Raw genomic sequence first — 16,068 nt, 5'->3', positions numbered from 1 at the left:
ATGCTTTGAAAGAAAAGAGGGAACTAAATCTCAACTTGATTACCTTTAATAATGACCACTTATGACTGTTATCCAAAATACAGTAAAGCAATATTAATCTTCTCTCACATAAGTGTTTTAAAATCGGTTAGCTGTATTTCACATAGTTAATACTATGGACCATATAGGCCTTTTAAAGTAAACAGTAGGTCCTAAGTGTGCTTTGTCACAACCTGGCTCAACAGTAAGTGACAAAAGCGGGAAACCACACAGTCTGAAAATAATAATAGATATTTTAATAAGTAAATTAAGCAAAATACACAATTGTAGGTGTCTGTCAGATCAGTATATATGCAGTGTATGTGTGAGTGGAGTGTATGGGTGTAGAACAGAAAGAACCAAACAGAACAGAATCAGTCAGCAGGCCAGCAGAAGAGGGGTCAAATCATCAAGCAGGCTCCTTTATAGCCACCTGAGCCCCGGCTGCTCAGGTGTGTTGCATCTCACACCAGATATCAACTCCTCCCACCAATTTCCTGGATTAAAAGGACAAAACACAGCAAGATACAAAGAATAAGAGAGGGCCCACACCTGGGGCTGTGTGACACGCTACTACAAGTTATCTCATCACCACCCTCATTGTTGTTAGGTGTATTATTCTCTGGAATATGTGCCACCAGGTGTGACCTTAAAACATTTTAATATGTTTGACACATATAGTTCATCCTCCTCTTTTCTTCAGTGCCTTTTGTGTTCTTGCTCTGGTCCTGCCCTCAGAAGGAGAGGGTGTATCTCTTGGAGGACAGAGGGTTACAAAGATTAAGTGGTTTTCAAGTCTACAGTATTCTCACCGCCAGGACAAACATGGGCTATAACTTCATAGATTCATTGAAACTGAGACCGACCCGCCAGAAGTGTAATGTTAGCAGGTACAAGGTGATAAAAAATGAGCAGCTAACCTAAAGTTTAGGTGAAAAGATGACTTTTAAGTTTGGATTTTAAAGTCCCAACAGAATCAGACTGTCTAACGTCAATAGGGATGTTATTCCAAAGGAAGCCCTTCGTGCCATGTGACTTCTTTTGAAAGACCCTTTCAGACTCTATGCGTTTTGAGCTGCACTTGCCGCTGGGTTGAGCGCTCTCTGCAAGCCTTTGAAAATAATGGGTTTCATTGTTGCATGTCTGCCTGTATTCTGAGAGCTGAGAGCAAGGCATATAAGGTTTAAGGAGCTCAGCCAAGTATTAAGGGGTTTGCCCATTTACAATTTTCATCATCATTTACAAAAGTCATCAGAAGCACCTTAAAGTCCAGTCTGACATGGACAGAGAGCGAATGAAGGGAATCTAAAATGACTGTAATATGATAAAATGGTCTCATTTTGTTAAAGATTCCTTCTGCAACATTCTGAACCATTTGAAGCTTTTTAGTACAGTAGACTGTACACCTGACAACAAAATGTTACAATGATCAAGTCTGATTTAATAAATTAGATATGTGAGCGCTCTCTGTCTCATCCTTCTTTATAGCATCTAGCTCTCTTCTAGACTATATAGCGGTGTTTGAAGGCTGCATGCCAGAAAGACAGAGGCGCCAGGAGGACAAGAAGACACAGCAAGTCTTTAATTTACTGATTAGTACATTTTTAAATGTTGGTTTATGAATCATCACTGTCTTAAACCTCCTCAAATTACTTCTGGCTTCATGTAGACATTTTAAATTGATCTGTAAGCTTTGGGAGTGACATTATGTGGGTTATACTTAAGCAAAGTGTATAAAGTAGCAATAACTTATTGCCACAAGGCACTACTGAAGACAGTTGCTCATTTAGCTGAAAACACTCTCAGAGCCACCAAGTAATTTTTGGCCTTGTCTTTGGCTTCTCTCCTGGTGGCTCCAGCCAGCTGACACACCAATTAGAAAATTTTTCACATACAAAACCAATAGCTGCTACAGTGACATTAATTGGATGGACATTTTGAAGGTAGGCTGCATTTTTCACACTTGCCTTTAATGTCCACTTGAGGCAGATTTATTGGTGACTGGCTGATTCCCCTCTCTTAAACGGCCATCACTGACAAGCCATTTGTGGACAACGTGGCCAAATGAAAACTGTACATTTGCCAACCAAACTGTGTTGCCTTCAAGGGGATCCTGAAACGTGAAAGAGACAGCATGTGCCAACTAAGCTATCAAATTACCCATGTTTTGTATAATGGCTTCTTTGGTTTCACAAGTTTAGCAGAAATACATTACTTTAAGTGACACCTTGATGTTGTAGATTTGTATAAATCACACAAATTTAAAAAGAGCACATGGTTTAAAACAATCCATGATCTAATAGGCTATAGAGGTGTACAAAGGGAGACTGTAAACAGCTCAAAATCACAGTAAAGGCAATCAACACATGGATGCTCCAGCTACAACTAGTCAGTGGTGATCCATTTTTAAAATCTCAATCTTAATCTCATTCAGATTATCAAATGAAGGCAACATTACTACTTACTTTCTATTGTCATTTACTATTAACAACAGCAGTTATCTTGTGCTGATTGGAGAGTGTTTGTATGGAGAACTTCCACCAAAATCTACCACTTTTAGTTTTGGCATGAAACGTATGATGTGGCCACAATTGGACGATTATAAATTCCAACCTTGTAAAGGTGTGTGTGTACTGTATGGGGAAGTCAGCACAGAGAGTACACAACCAAACCACAGAGGAACCACCCTGTTAACAGTGGCTGACTTTAAGGAATCAGCACCGCATGTAAAAGATAGAAATACTAAAACATATTAGGACCTGTTTATCTGTACGTAGATGGAGGCTACACCCCACCGGTAATATAGACTTACAAATGTAGACCTAAGGATTACGAGAAATGCAGACAAATGGTTGATTAACAAAAATGCTTTTAACATATTTTGACCTGACAAATATTTTATGTGGGGCGTTGTCCAACTGAAATGACGCTTTGCCAACAGAGCCCTGTCCATATGTATATTTATAAACCAAGTACATAAATAATTAAGCTGACGCAATGTTGATGGGTGAGCAATTTATTAATCAACCACAGATTTTACCTGTACTACAATAAATCACCTGCTGTATTGTTAACAGGCAGCCTATCCCATGTCCCTAACCATGCAAACTCTGTTGCATGTGTTCTCATTTAAAACGTGTCATATAGAAAAGCAGTTACTGTGATGGTGCTGACCATACCTCCATGCTTACCTACTTTTGCTGAGTCTCCCAAACATTTGCTATATCAGTTTTATTTTATGGGCTATTTGCACAGAATGACCTCTATATAAGAGTGGCGTATTGCAAGTGCAAAGGTTTACAAACTTCCTACATAAGCATGGCCAGTGTCTGTTTTTGTTGGGAATGTTCTGATCTCCTAGGTGCCCTGAATTTGCTATAATAAAACTGGGTCTGAGGAGATCAAAGCTGATATTTCCGTTTACTTACTCACCTTGTTGAGATGTCGAATGATTTGCGATCAAAGCACAGAGAGCCATGCACTAGAGACGCACTGATCAATCGAACAGTGGCTGGAATTGGCCTGTTTTCAGCTTGATCTGTCATGACCGACGGCCGGGCCGATCAGTGTCACATATTCAGTCCTGTGCCAGTCAAATTTACATGCATACTGCAGCTAACGATAGTTTACGTCATGCACACAGCGGTGACTTTTGGGCCAACGCTTATGCTGTTGCTAATGGAGAGACTATTAAAGAAAGGAAGTCAGGTCAGACTTTAAAAAAATTGGAACAGGCCACAAAAAATGCAATCCGTGCATTTGTATTATGCACATTTCTGTATAAAATACAAAACACACATCGTTTTTTTTGAGTAAATAAATGAAGCAGTGATTCTAATTACAAAAAAAGATGAATGAATCGCTCAAGCCTTTGGACTGTTATGTAGTAGCGCCTGCATGTCTTATTTGCTTAACATCCAGTCTCCAAGCAGTGTGGGACCATAGTGCATTCAAATTCACAATTAGATCGCCAGCTATGTGATTCTTTTTTGGTAACATGTTCAAATGAAGCTTATTCAGCTGGACAGAATTTCAGTGAGAAACAGAGAAAGTACATTGTCAGGCTGATTCACGCATGTATGTGTTAGTTTGTGTATTTCAAAGAGTGACGCTTGCACAGACCAAACAATGTTTTAACAAGTTCTTCTCAAACATTCATTACTCTCTTATATGAGTGTATTAGAAAATGGATTCTGTCCCTGTTCCAGCCTTGGATATCACCCCAATGTGCTGTACTGCTCAACAGAAAAAATTGAAAAGCAGAGTGACACACTAATTGTGGCTTTCCTATTCTGTGCAAACAGCTTTGAGTCATGTGCATTTTGGCTGATCACAAGTACAGTTTCAATTTCTTCCGATGTTTTCACCCCAAAGGCAGATTGACTAACACTTTTGTTTTTGATGGCAATGATTATGTACATCTGTGCATTATGTGCATCTCTGCCCTAAACAAATCAATAACATAACTTTTTTTAACATTTGAATGAAGCAAAATAAACAGCTAAAGCAAACCTTTGCATTACTTCGGCTGAATAGCACAGTGGTTCATTCTGCCATGGGATTACATTTCAGAGAAAATCTCATTTCTCACAATGACTGATTTCAAAAGAAACCGGAAGTTCAGACCTTCCTGTTTCTCAAACAGTGCATATCACGTATGCACTTAATTTTCAGGTCAACAGATGCCTTTCAGTGATGAAAAAATGGATAACAGGAAACTGCAAGCACTCAAGATCCTTTGTCAGATACCACAAGGAGTTTTACTTTGATGTAATGTCCCATAAAGTTTGAAAACAGAAAATTACATTCCAAGCCAACAAAATGATGATTATGATGAATTTTCTTTAAAATATTTTGTTACTATGGGTGGATTATATTCTTACTTACTGCATATCTGTACACACTTCCTTATTGTGAATGTCCACCTTCTTAATTGAGAAGGGTTTCTCCCAAGGTTTATTTTTTAAAATGAGAAACCACTAGCATTATTTATGAAAAATTTAGTGTATATACACTTTGTCACTTAGTAGGATGGAGTGTTAACTCCTGACAATAACACACTGCAGTGTAGTTGCTTCTCCATAATAGTTAAAATAAGCCTTCGGCCCACTAGAACTTGGCACGGCATTTATGCTTCCATGCTTGGACGCTGGAGTATTGCTTTAAATATATAACAGACAATCATTATGCAGCCAATTAATTTTCTAATGCAATGTTTTAAGATCTATTTCACTGGAAGTGTGTTGTTCTCTTCTTTAAACAGACCACAAGCCTAAACTTCAGAGCACAAAGTACTAAAAGCTGTAATGTGGAAAAAACAGAGCAGGAACAAGAGAGTTGTCTGTGTTACTAAGAAATTTCACTTTGTTTCAAGTGGGCAATTTAAATAATTTAATGTCATTCAAATCACTAACATTTTAACAAGCACTTCAACACCGCAACAAACTTTATACTCAAATGGTGACAATTATCAATAAATAATACACTGTTTAATGTTTAAGTTAAATTAACTACTAACCCCTAGGACTACCTAAGAACACATTCAAACAACATGCTTTGGAAAGCAACAACAAGGCATATTCTCAGGGAATACAAGGAGTTTTAACATCCTGTCATGCAAGGTGAAACATTCTATCTCTATAGTAATTCCACTCAAATAGTTAATTACAGAAAATGACAACTCTTGACACTTCAGTGCTGTAAGGATTTGGATTAGGCTAAGGTAACGGCCAGCAGTTGTGTGCTGAGGAATTAAATTAAGATGTCTAATTTCAATGGAAAGTTCTCAGTTGCTATAGTGCTGAGTTTGATTCAGATTCCACACAAAACTGTGCATGATTATGTTTTGTCATCATATAAAATATATTTATCCTGGATTTCTATTGGAATAAAATACTAATTTTACTTTTTTTGTAGTTTGAAAATAATAAACCTTAACGATATTGGATATCAGCACAGAATATCAACCATGGGCAAACCCCATATCCCCTATCTAAAACAAAAAACAAAACCATTAAATCCATTTAAAGTGTCCCAGAACGAAGTGCCCTCCTGCAACCCTGCAACTAAGGATGACATTTTACTATTGATTCCTCTGTTTTTTTGGCTTCCTTAGTGCTGTCATTAGATAATTGGCCAACTCTTATTGTGACAGCTTATTCTGTGTCAGTGGCAAAAGCTACAACTAATACTCACATTCTCTCTCTCTAAGACACACACAAACACACAACTAATCGAGTGTAACTGTTGCATCTTACATCCTCTGTCTTTATCTGCACAGGAAACACCTCTGCAAAGAAGGTTAAAGGAGGTCCGCTGAATGGTTTTCTTACACAGCTCCACCGTCAGAGCGAGAACCGGTCGCCCCACTGAATCCTTAATTGTCAAAATGTGGTCAGATCGCCTACTTACACAGACTTAACATCCAGTGCAAACACACGCTACAGGGTCATAATCATTAAGGCTAGTTATGTTTCTTCTTCTTCTTCTACTTCTTGCACGGCCCTCAGGTGCAAGGTGATCAGTGTGGGCATCCTCCCATGATGGGACCAGACTAGTTGGGACACAGTTTGCTTTTTGATCTAGTGAGGACCCCGAGGTGTGTCTCTGTATGTGTCCGTGTCGACCCTCCGCTTCCTTTGCTGTTGTCAGTCCTTCCTCCTGAAGGAGCTCAAACATTCCAGTTATGGGTTTTATGTCCTTTTTCTCTCCCCCTGGCTACGCCTTCATCCCTTCGTGGCGTCAGCGGCAAGGTTTTCCAAGAGAGTTCTATAAATGTCTGAGCGGAGGAACCGCGGGTACGAGTCTCTTTCCATCAGCCCATAAACTATCTTCTGAGCGTCGTCAAAGCAGTACATGGTGGGAGTCTTGACGTTCCTTTTGATCTGCTCTCGGGTGTGATAGTCAATGTTGATCTGGAATGAGGCAGATAGATCGGAATGAGTGCATTTGAGCCAAGAGCAAGAGGTTTGGGGTTCAACATTTGAGCGGGAATATATATCTTATTGTTACAATATAATAAGTATCTTAATGTTTCACTCTGACAGTATATAAAGATGTAAGAGAGACAGTGTATCTGTGTGTGAAGTTTCTAAGTTGGATTTACTTCTTTAGGGGATTCTGCTTTGATGAACTGCTCATAAATCTTCTTGGCTCTTGAGGACATTCTGAACGAAGACTTGATCTTCTTGTAGTCCTCACAGGTGAGCCAGAACTCAATATTCTCATCGCTGTATTCAGATTTGAGAAAGTTGCGAAAAGTAGCCAGTCCATCTGAGGAAAGCACAGAAAACATGCCAAGCATGAAGCACAGATAATCCCCTCTTTAAGCTTTTTAAACAACTGATTATTCTCTTTAAACTCTCTAACAAACATAATTAACTGTTCTAGCAGTATTCTCATCCTAGGGGGAAAAAGCAACCTACATTTAGACTCGAGAAGCCGTTCCAGTGACTGTGACCATTGTTGGGTATCTTCTAAACTTAGCCTGCTGGGAGAGAATGTAAGTTAGGTTACTCAACCTGAATCAAATTTGGGTAAAATAAAGCTGGGGTGAACTGCAAGGGCTGCAAGGACACAGAAGCAGTTTGATCAAGAAAGCAGAGCAGATGTGCTTAAAATTTCATAAAAAAAAATGTCAAACCATGGGATATGTTAGAGTGCGTGTGTACTGTGCCAAAGCAAACATGGTGTCTCTAGTTCATTTGATTCCTTTCATGATGCCATAGATGGAAATGATAGGAGCAGGCTGGCTATTTTAAAACTGAAATGTATGCAAAACACTCCATAAGTCTCCTTACCTCTCAGAGCTTGATGAGTGTGAGAACATGCACTGAAGTCGGCACATAAAGTTCTTTCCACTGTGTAGAGATAAGACATACATGAATATATCCTTATTGGATTTTCTGCTGTTAAATTAGCTTCTTGTGAATCTTGTCAAAGTATGTTGGGCATGTCAGTGATCAGAAAACAGAGCATGTGGTCTAGTAAAGTTAGGTGACATTATTAACTTAAACTATTTTCAGGAGATACGATGAAGCATCCATAATATTCATATGTGTGCTGTTGTGTCTGAAAGGCTTGTTGTGAGAATTGAAAACGAAAAACATTACTTTGCAAATTAAATACATACATCCACTAAAAACTATTTTTCATCAAGCCCCAAGTCAGCACATTTACTGGAAACCCCAGCACAGTGTCAAAGTAAAGGTTTGACTCACATGGTCTTGTTTCTGTTCCTGTCATCTCTGTCCATGATGAAGTGTTGAGTGTTGAGTGGTTCGACAATTAGGCTGGGCATTGTTTTGTTAAGTCCACACTCTCAGGCTCTCGGTCCTGGTCATGCTGCGGCGTAGGAGACACTTAGGAGGGTTCCCTCTGCTACTGACTTTTTATACCAAGGTTGGGGCTGCTGGAATACATCAGCAGCTCAGCCCAGACTGAAGAGGAAGCACCCCTTCCTCCTCCTTCTCCCGTTCCTCCTCTCCTCCTACCTCACTGTTAGAAACAACACATACTCACACTGTACTGCATGTATGCCTCCCTCTTCTTGATGCATTACTCCCTATTATGACTTTCTGCTTTCTTTCTTTTCCTTCTGCTGTTACAGATCCTTCCCTCCTCCTAACTAGACGAGCTAAACAGTCTCTGTGGCTGAAAGCATGCTGTGTTCATATTACTTTCAGTGGCAGCACATATGCAAATTACAATAACAGTGACTGTGATAGGCAAATTATGACCTTCACAGGTTGTGTGTTTTGGTATTTTGGAAAAGCGAAGACAAATCGAAGCATTGTTCTTTTGTTTCGTGCCTCTTTGGATTTCTGTCTTTGTGAGAAAACATCTTACTTCAACATTTATTGATCCCGCAAAGGGAAATTCAAAAATGTGGCGCAAATGCTATAGTCATACGAAAGAAAGAGGAAACAGCAAATTGATTGCAACAGAGACTCAAGGGGACAGGAAGTTAGAAAAAAATTCATAACGTAATATCATGAACACTTCCTGCATGGCCAAACTGTAGACCTTATATTGAGGGTAGCAAGTTGGTGTGTTGTATTTTTATTTGAATGACAAATATCATCTCAAGTATTGAAAGGCTTCCTTTGGGAATAATGTTTTTAGATTTAACACTAGTGAGGTGATCTGTTAGAAAATGTAGGAAAAGAAAGATCTGTGTCACAATTACATGACATCATCAGAGACTCATTTCTGCAAAGCTAATTTACCTGAAATTGAAGAAAGTGTTTTTAAATCATGAAAGAGACATGACAGGCAAGGTCAACTACTACAATAATAAACATGGATCCCAATTCCGATGTCAACACTGACTCATACATATTTGACAGACCACAGCCTTTTACATTTGAGCCTGTTAGTTGTTCAAGGGACTGGGAGCAGACAGGGGTGAAGAGTAATATCCAGGCTTGGCCAGAAATTGAGTTTTGGTGTGAGAACTTGTAGTGAACTGGACAGTTTCTTGGCGAGTGACTAGCATTAGCTGAAATTAGCATTAGTAGGTCTGACCTTTGACATTATATGTTTGCTCCAAATTAGTGCTCCTCCATGACATATTTTGTTTGGCGCTGGAGTAGAAGCTGCTGTAGATGACTGGAACTGAAGAATGAGCTGTGGGAATTTATAGGCTTCAACATCCAATCCAAAACTCTTATTTTATATTAAAGGTGGGGGCACGCTTGCACCTAAGTAGTATGCATGAAGTGTCATCCAGCCACGCCTAAAGGTAAAAAGTATTTATAGCAGTTCTGAATGGCCACACTCCAGCGTAAAAAGCCTGCAGAGTGAAGAGATGTGATCATTGTTTAATAAGTTGGCACACACTTACGGAAAATCTCCGTTCGAAGACATTCATGGTGTTGTCCTCGATTTTACACATGTAATGTGATGGAAGTAGATGTGTGAAGAAATAAAACAAAAGATTGAGAAGGAAGTTCAAACCCAGATATGTTCACACCTCCGCACACCTAGCTAATTCCTGTGGGTGTGTTTTTCCGATTGTCATTTTAAGAAATGATAAGCAAAAAGGGTCAGAAACACCCACTACCTGCCTACTGAGACAACATGGCACCCACAAAATAAGCCATCTTAGTACAGAAGCAATTATGGGAGATGTGCTTGCTCTAGTCGCAAAATGTCAATGTTGTCGCCAAGAAATCTTGATAGTGTATTTATATGTATGTTATGTTAATGTATAAAGCGGCTATGGAAAGTTTAGAAGGAAATAATTTAAATCCATGCAAATGAAGCTGCTTCTCCTGGCTCCACTCTAAGCTTTGGCTAAAAGTGTGACAGGACAGAATTGCACCATCTGCCTTGGCTTGACCTTGGTCAGATGTGTTTCTACAATTTTTACTTTGAGATGCATTATTCTGCTCATTCTTGACCATGGTATTGTATAAAGTAAAGAGGTGTGCAGGTCCAATGCAAATGTAACACTATGTGTATGTGTCAGTCAGTTAGTTACTAGGTCAATGCTCATAGAAATCCAACAAGATCTCTTTATCTTAATCTTTTTAGTTTAATTGTAGTAAGATTAAATAACTTATTTAAACATAGCTCTTTCATATACTTAGAGAGCTACCTGTCTTGACAAACTAATCAGTGTAAATGTAATGATGCTGTGCTACCAATACAAGTTATAGTAGGTTTAGAAAGAGGCAGCAGATTCTGGCAGAAAACCTGAAGGAAAAAGAAGGAAGAGCATTCAGAAGGTAACCTGTTATCATAAACCTGACTGACTTTTTGCCTATTGCCAGTCATTTCTGATCCCCATCTGATGCCCCAGGCCTGATGCCTGTTACAATCTGCCCTTTGGCTTGTCTTCACTGAAGCTGCTCTCCCTCTTTGCCCAAACACGGTTATGAGTACTGAGGCGTTACGAAGAATCACCAAACACTGTGAACTGAAAGCTGTCTTTTTTATATTTTATTATGTCTACAGTTACTGTACGGGGAAACACAGCTTTATAGAAAGTACCGTGCAATGCACTAACCTGTAGCATCCAGATCTGATAGTGAAGTTTCCCCAAGTGTGACTGTCTTGACTAACAACGTGCCATTGACAGTACTCACTTCCTTTTCGCTGCCATGGTAACTGTGATGGCCTGTGAGAAAACAGCGACAGATTGTGTGTGAAGTATAGTGCGCCATGTGAAGCAGGAGATGTGAGACCATTGTCATTTATCAGGAACAACCCCTGACATCCCAGTGTACTCAGAGTTACTGACGTTTGACATTGAAATAACTGTTGCACTCTGCATAATAAATGCTCACCAAGCTGTTTATTGTGAAATTTGCAAATAGTTTCAGCCAGCAGCCCCAAAAGTGAATTTATGTAATACTAATTTGCAACAGCAAATACATTTTTAAAATAATGTTAATACCCCGGACTACTTTTTTTATAAACATAATGAGGAAATGAGAATTTTGTTTAGAAACTCACCTGCCAAGTCACAAAATGTTGCTGCTGAATTTATCAGTAAAACATCCAGAGACAACATATTTTTGTTTATCCTACAATAACCACTCTTGCATTACAGTATCTGCATGTGTTATTAAATTTTTTCAAATTCATATTCAGGCACTTAAAGCACTTGTTTATTGTTAGGAAAGAAGGTGTCTTTGAAATATATGGAAAAAGCCATCAGTCCTTCTGTTGCCTAAATCGAACCACATGGAAGATTAAGGATGCAAACCCCAGTCTCCTGTGTCAAAGTTCATAACGTACATTTCCATTTCAAAAGTACAACTCTTTCTTTATCTTATTTCTCCAAGTAAAGCGCTTGTGTATCTCTGCCGTCATTGTCTGTGGGTGATGAGATTATTCCCCTAACAAGGCAGCACATTCAGGCTGATCTGTTACGCATCAGGTTGTCTGATGACTCCAGTGTTGTCGTTTAAGCCCCTGAGTTATTATTAGCTGCCTCAGTACTCCTTTTTAAGGCACACTTTTTAGGAATAAGGCCATTTACAGAATGGAGTGGGATCAAGGGTTACCCAGGGGTTACTTTTTTCCAGTTTGGTAAACCGTCTTGCTGGTGTGTGGAGTCATCTCTGCACCTAATTAGAGGATATATCAGACATGTGACCAAAAACAGAATCTCCTTGCTGGGTGAGCTGTGGAAAGTTCTCTTTTTTCTTTTTTGACTCATGTCCATCTCCAAGCCTTCAGTTTGATAGTCAGTCAGATAAATATAAACCGTTGTCTGACAATATGGAAACAGAATTAAAAATGGTTCAAGGCTTGGGTGGTATCAAGTTATTATGGTATACCACGGCATTTAGACCTTTTACCTTTGGGGCTAAAAAATTACGCCAGCATGGAAGTGGCAAAAACTGCAGTTCATCAAATGGCCACTTAAAGCTGGCTCCAATAGAGAGCCGATCCCGATAGACCCCCATGATAAAATGCCCATCTTTACAGCAGAAATAAACATGTTTATAGCCTGGTACAAAATGGTTTTGGTCTCTATAGCTAATTTCCCCCTTCATGACAACTGTACAGGGGATAAATGTTGATATAACTCACCCGTTTAAATTATATTAAGGCTTAAAGGGATGCATTAGCAACAAAACCACCTGTTTGTCACCTGTTTCTCCTCTGCTGCACTTGTGCTCCTCTATTTAGACCCGGAACTGACAATACCACACAGGAGTGTGCCATTGGCTTATAAAAAGGGGTTCCTGGGGGAAGGCACTAAGTATGGTAGTGTTGGAGGGGTGTTGGATGGGTTGTGAATAAGCAATGCTATTTTAAATTGCCTGTTCAATAAGTACTTGTCTGAAATGTGTTTTAGTATGCTCGGTAATTTAATTGTAACAGTGTTAATCTCTGGCGAAATAACTGATTAGCAGACACTAATGAATGTCTTAGTAGGACCCAGCTGGTATAAAGGAGAAGGCTGGAGTTCCTGAAAGGCAGTTGTGGTCATATATTGTAACAGAGACAAGCCAGCAAAGAGAGAGCCCCAGTGTTAAAGGGACATTGTCTGCTCCAGAGCTGAGTTATCTCTTAGTTTTCACAGTTTAGCATTTAGTTATTTTTCTATTTATTTATTATTTTTTTTTACAAGTATTGATTTGTCTCAGTTATAGTCTTAGAAACGCCTGAGCTGCATTATTGGACTTGTGCCATATCCACTCAGCCAACTTTACACCTAAACCTCAAGCAAGAATCTATGGTAGAAGGGCACTTATTTCCAATCTAATGATTATTCTATGGGCCGTAATGTATTTAAAACCCACAAGACTTCTCAAAGTAAGCTCATTACATATTAGACACACAGCATTGTAGGTTGGACAACGTCATAACTTGCTACATTGACTTCTATCACCAGAAACTCAGCTTTTAGTTTTTTTATTTACACAAATACCGTTTACCCTGCTAAAATTTCAGGAGAAGTATATGAAAAAATAGATACCCCCAATGCCCATAGACAAGTGCAAACTACCACAATCATCAACTGAAATGTGTAGTGAAAAGTTGGTCAAGAAGTCAAGATTTTGTCAAACTACTGCTTCCATTCAGTTCACTTTTATTTATATAGTGCCATTTCATATCAAAAGTCATAACTTTAACAACAATAACAACAAGTCAAAACTCATTGCCCTTTTCATATGCCCTCATCATCTATTATACTGCACACTGCACCTTAACTTACTAAGACTTTCACTTGACACATACAGTATTTCAATCAAATCTCTAAAGTTCTGTATATCAGAACCTATCAATTTTTTCTCCCCTACGTACATTCTTTTTTTCCCACTCACATTACTTTTCTTTCATGGTGTTTGTCCTGCTTTATTATTTTCCACCACATTTCATCAATACGTTGTCTTCACCTCTCACCTCTCATACAGTGTGAATTTGTGAAATAACTTTTCAATTCAGCTAAATAGGAAAAAAAAAGACAAAAAGAGAGAATTAAAAAGCAGCGTTGACAACAGTGGCCTTGTTTCTCAGCTAAATGTACCAAAGAGTCCTGGATTTGTGCTTCAGACTCAGGTAGGCATCTGATTGCAGAAATCGGGGGCAAGAGTCTCTTTCCATCAGCAGGTAAACATGTTTCTGGGCCTCATCGAAGCATGAGAGACTCGGCTTCTCCAAAGACGTCTTGATCTTCTCTCTAATATAGTGGTCAACATTAATCTAGAGAAGGAACAAAAAAAATCACACAGTAAATTATGCTAAATACAGTGCCATTTACACCAAATAAATTATTATAAAATAATTATTACAATTAGTTTTAAAACAATTGTTTTAGTTTGATTGGTGATTTGTGTACCAAGTAATAAGATGGTTGGAAATGTGTCTCTTACTTTTCCAAAACATGACCCTCAAAACATAAGTGTTCATGGCTGTAAGAAGACAGATTTTGGCCTCTGATAATAATGCTTACATTAAGCTATTCCTTTTCTATAAAAGCATATCTTAACTCAAGTTTAATTTACTAGCCGCTTCTGGATCAACCTCATCTCACGAAGACCTTCATACTGTTTCTAATGTGACAAGAACTGAAACTGGATTTTGTGTTGACTGTTCAGTCTCAAATCTAACAAACAAATTAACAAACCTGTCTAAAAAATATTTTGTTGGCAAAGTTAGGCCTCCTTGTAACTAGTAGAAAACAAACTAAATTAAAAATAAACTTTTCCATTGTAATAAACACCAAAGAAAACAAACTTAAATCGCAGTATAAAAAGGTACTATACTACATGCCCTGATCTACATATGTTTTTAGATTTTTTATGCTAAACACAAGTCACAGATGTCATACACATACACTAATGTATGGAAAACACACGACAAAGTGTCAACTGGAAATTCTTTTCTAAAATGCTTTGTTGACTGGATACAGCACATTTTTCCTTTAATCATGTGATATAATCCATGTGTACTAGCCTAAAATAGCAGCTAGCTGGGTGTTTGTGTGTGTGTGTGTTACAGCTCAGACTCATAGAGTCAGTTCCATTTTGCCAGTTCTGTTTTCTGAGTTGGCAAAGTACTTCACTTTTTTAAATTAGCATAGAATAGTGTACAAAATATGAAGGTAGCCATTTAGCTGAATTGCAAATATTTAGCATAAGATACCTGCAAAACACAAGACTGTGTTATGTTTAAGCTTTTAAATATTTAGTTAGTTATGACCTAAAATAGGTAGGTACCTAAAATTGTTCACCGCTGGATTGAAATTTGATACAGTGCTATTGAACCTCTTCACCTCAGTGCAACAACACTGACAAATATACAGGATACAGCTCTAGAAAAAGTGGAAGTTGTGACATGTAGTTGTCATCCATATTGCTTCATTCTGTTTTTGTGAATCTTTTACACATTCTTCTTGCTGATATGCTTGGCCATATCTTGTTCTGATGTAATATAATTTCCCCTGTTCTGTAATATCATTTTATCCGTCCATCTTTGTCTTCTTCCATGTACCCTGGTATCACTGACAAACTGACCTCTCTACAGGCTGTAGGCTGGATGAACTCCTGGTAGATCTCCTTTGCTTTCCAGCGAAGGTTATCCGGCGAGGTGTTCAACTTAAAGTCTTCGCATGCAAGCCAGAACTCAATGTTTTCTTCACTGAACTCAGACTGCAGGAACGTGCGGAATGCTACTAAATATTCTGTAGAGAGGGAAAGATTTAAAAGTACTTATTTTAAGATTCTTTAAATCTTATTAGAAGAATCACAAGGTTAAATTTACTGCAGAAACAAATTTTAAAATATGATTTCCAACAGACATCAACATTTGTTAAGTGTATTTTATCTGAAAAGGAGCCCTACATTGTTGTAATATTTCTTACTTTTATCCCGTAGCAATTTTTCCAGGGTCGGGTGGAGTTTATTGTCAGTGTGCCAACTGTAATAAAGAGAGATTTGAGTATTAATTTTGACTCTAATGAAAAGCCCGAAGACTGAGACATCAATAATAGTGCAACATTCACTACCTGAGTTTTGAAGAATGTGTCTCATCATTTATTTTTTGTGCCATGAGGCGCTGGATGTTCATCTCATGCCTCTTTCGATT

At 38.4% G+C, this 16,068-nt stretch overlaps 2 protein-coding genes across 3 annotated transcripts; both read right to left on the bottom strand.

Moving 5' to 3' along the window:
- Positions 1 to 5,394: 5,394 nt before the first annotated feature.
- On the bottom strand, positions 5,395 to 8,559 carry LOC123971616 (regulator of G-protein signaling 21-like). Of its 2 annotated transcripts, none has more exons than XM_046050547.1 (5): positions 8,238 to 8,559; positions 7,818 to 7,877; positions 7,443 to 7,504; positions 7,124 to 7,290; positions 5,395 to 6,932 (listed from the first exon to the last, which is right to left on the bottom strand). In XM_046050547.1, exons 1-5 carry the CDS (start codon positions 8,315 to 8,317, stop codon positions 6,744 to 6,746), a joined length of 558 nt encoding a protein of 185 aa, XP_045906503.1. In that variant the 5' UTR covers positions 8,318 to 8,559; the 3' UTR covers positions 5,395 to 6,743. The 2 variants fall into 2 exon arrangements, with proteins under 2 accessions (XP_045906503.1, XP_045906502.1); XM_046050546.1 differs by having other exon boundaries at positions 7,443 to 7,507; positions 8,238 to 8,554.
- A 5,285-nt stretch (positions 8,560 to 13,844) lies between these two features.
- LOC123971246 (regulator of G-protein signaling 21-like) lies at positions 13,845 to 16,068 on the bottom strand (the record flags this gene model as incomplete). Its single annotated transcript, XM_046049957.1, has 4 exons — positions 13,845 to 14,184; positions 15,498 to 15,664; positions 15,845 to 15,900; positions 15,989 to 16,068. Coding segments are annotated over 4 exons (489 nt in total), but the record flags the coding sequence as incomplete, so codon positions are not given.

Source organism: Micropterus dolomieu, linkage group LG05, assembly GCF_021292245.1.
Source record: "Micropterus dolomieu isolate WLL.071019.BEF.003 ecotype Adirondacks linkage group LG05, ASM2129224v1, whole genome shotgun sequence".
Taxonomy (NCBI): domain Eukaryota; kingdom Metazoa; phylum Chordata; class Actinopteri; order Centrarchiformes; family Centrarchidae; genus Micropterus; species Micropterus dolomieu.
Note: the sequence above shows the minus strand (reverse complement) of the source record. Positions and strands in the feature narration are given on the sequence as shown.

Excerpts from the sequence above, each read along its gene's own strand:
- LOC123971616 (XM_046050546.1), bottom strand. The coding sequence starts at position 8,317 with ATGCCCAGCCTAATTGTCGAACCACTCAACACTCAACACTTCATCATG. Across the intron at positions 7,508-7,817 it reads CACTCATCAAGCTCTGAGAG|CAGGCTAAGTTTAGAAGATA; the intron begins GTAAGGAGACTT and ends ATTCTCTCCCAG. Across the intron at positions 6,933-7,123 it reads AAGCAGAATCCCCTAAAGAA|ATCAACATTGACTATCACAC; the intron begins GTAAATCCAACT and ends GCCTCATTCCAG.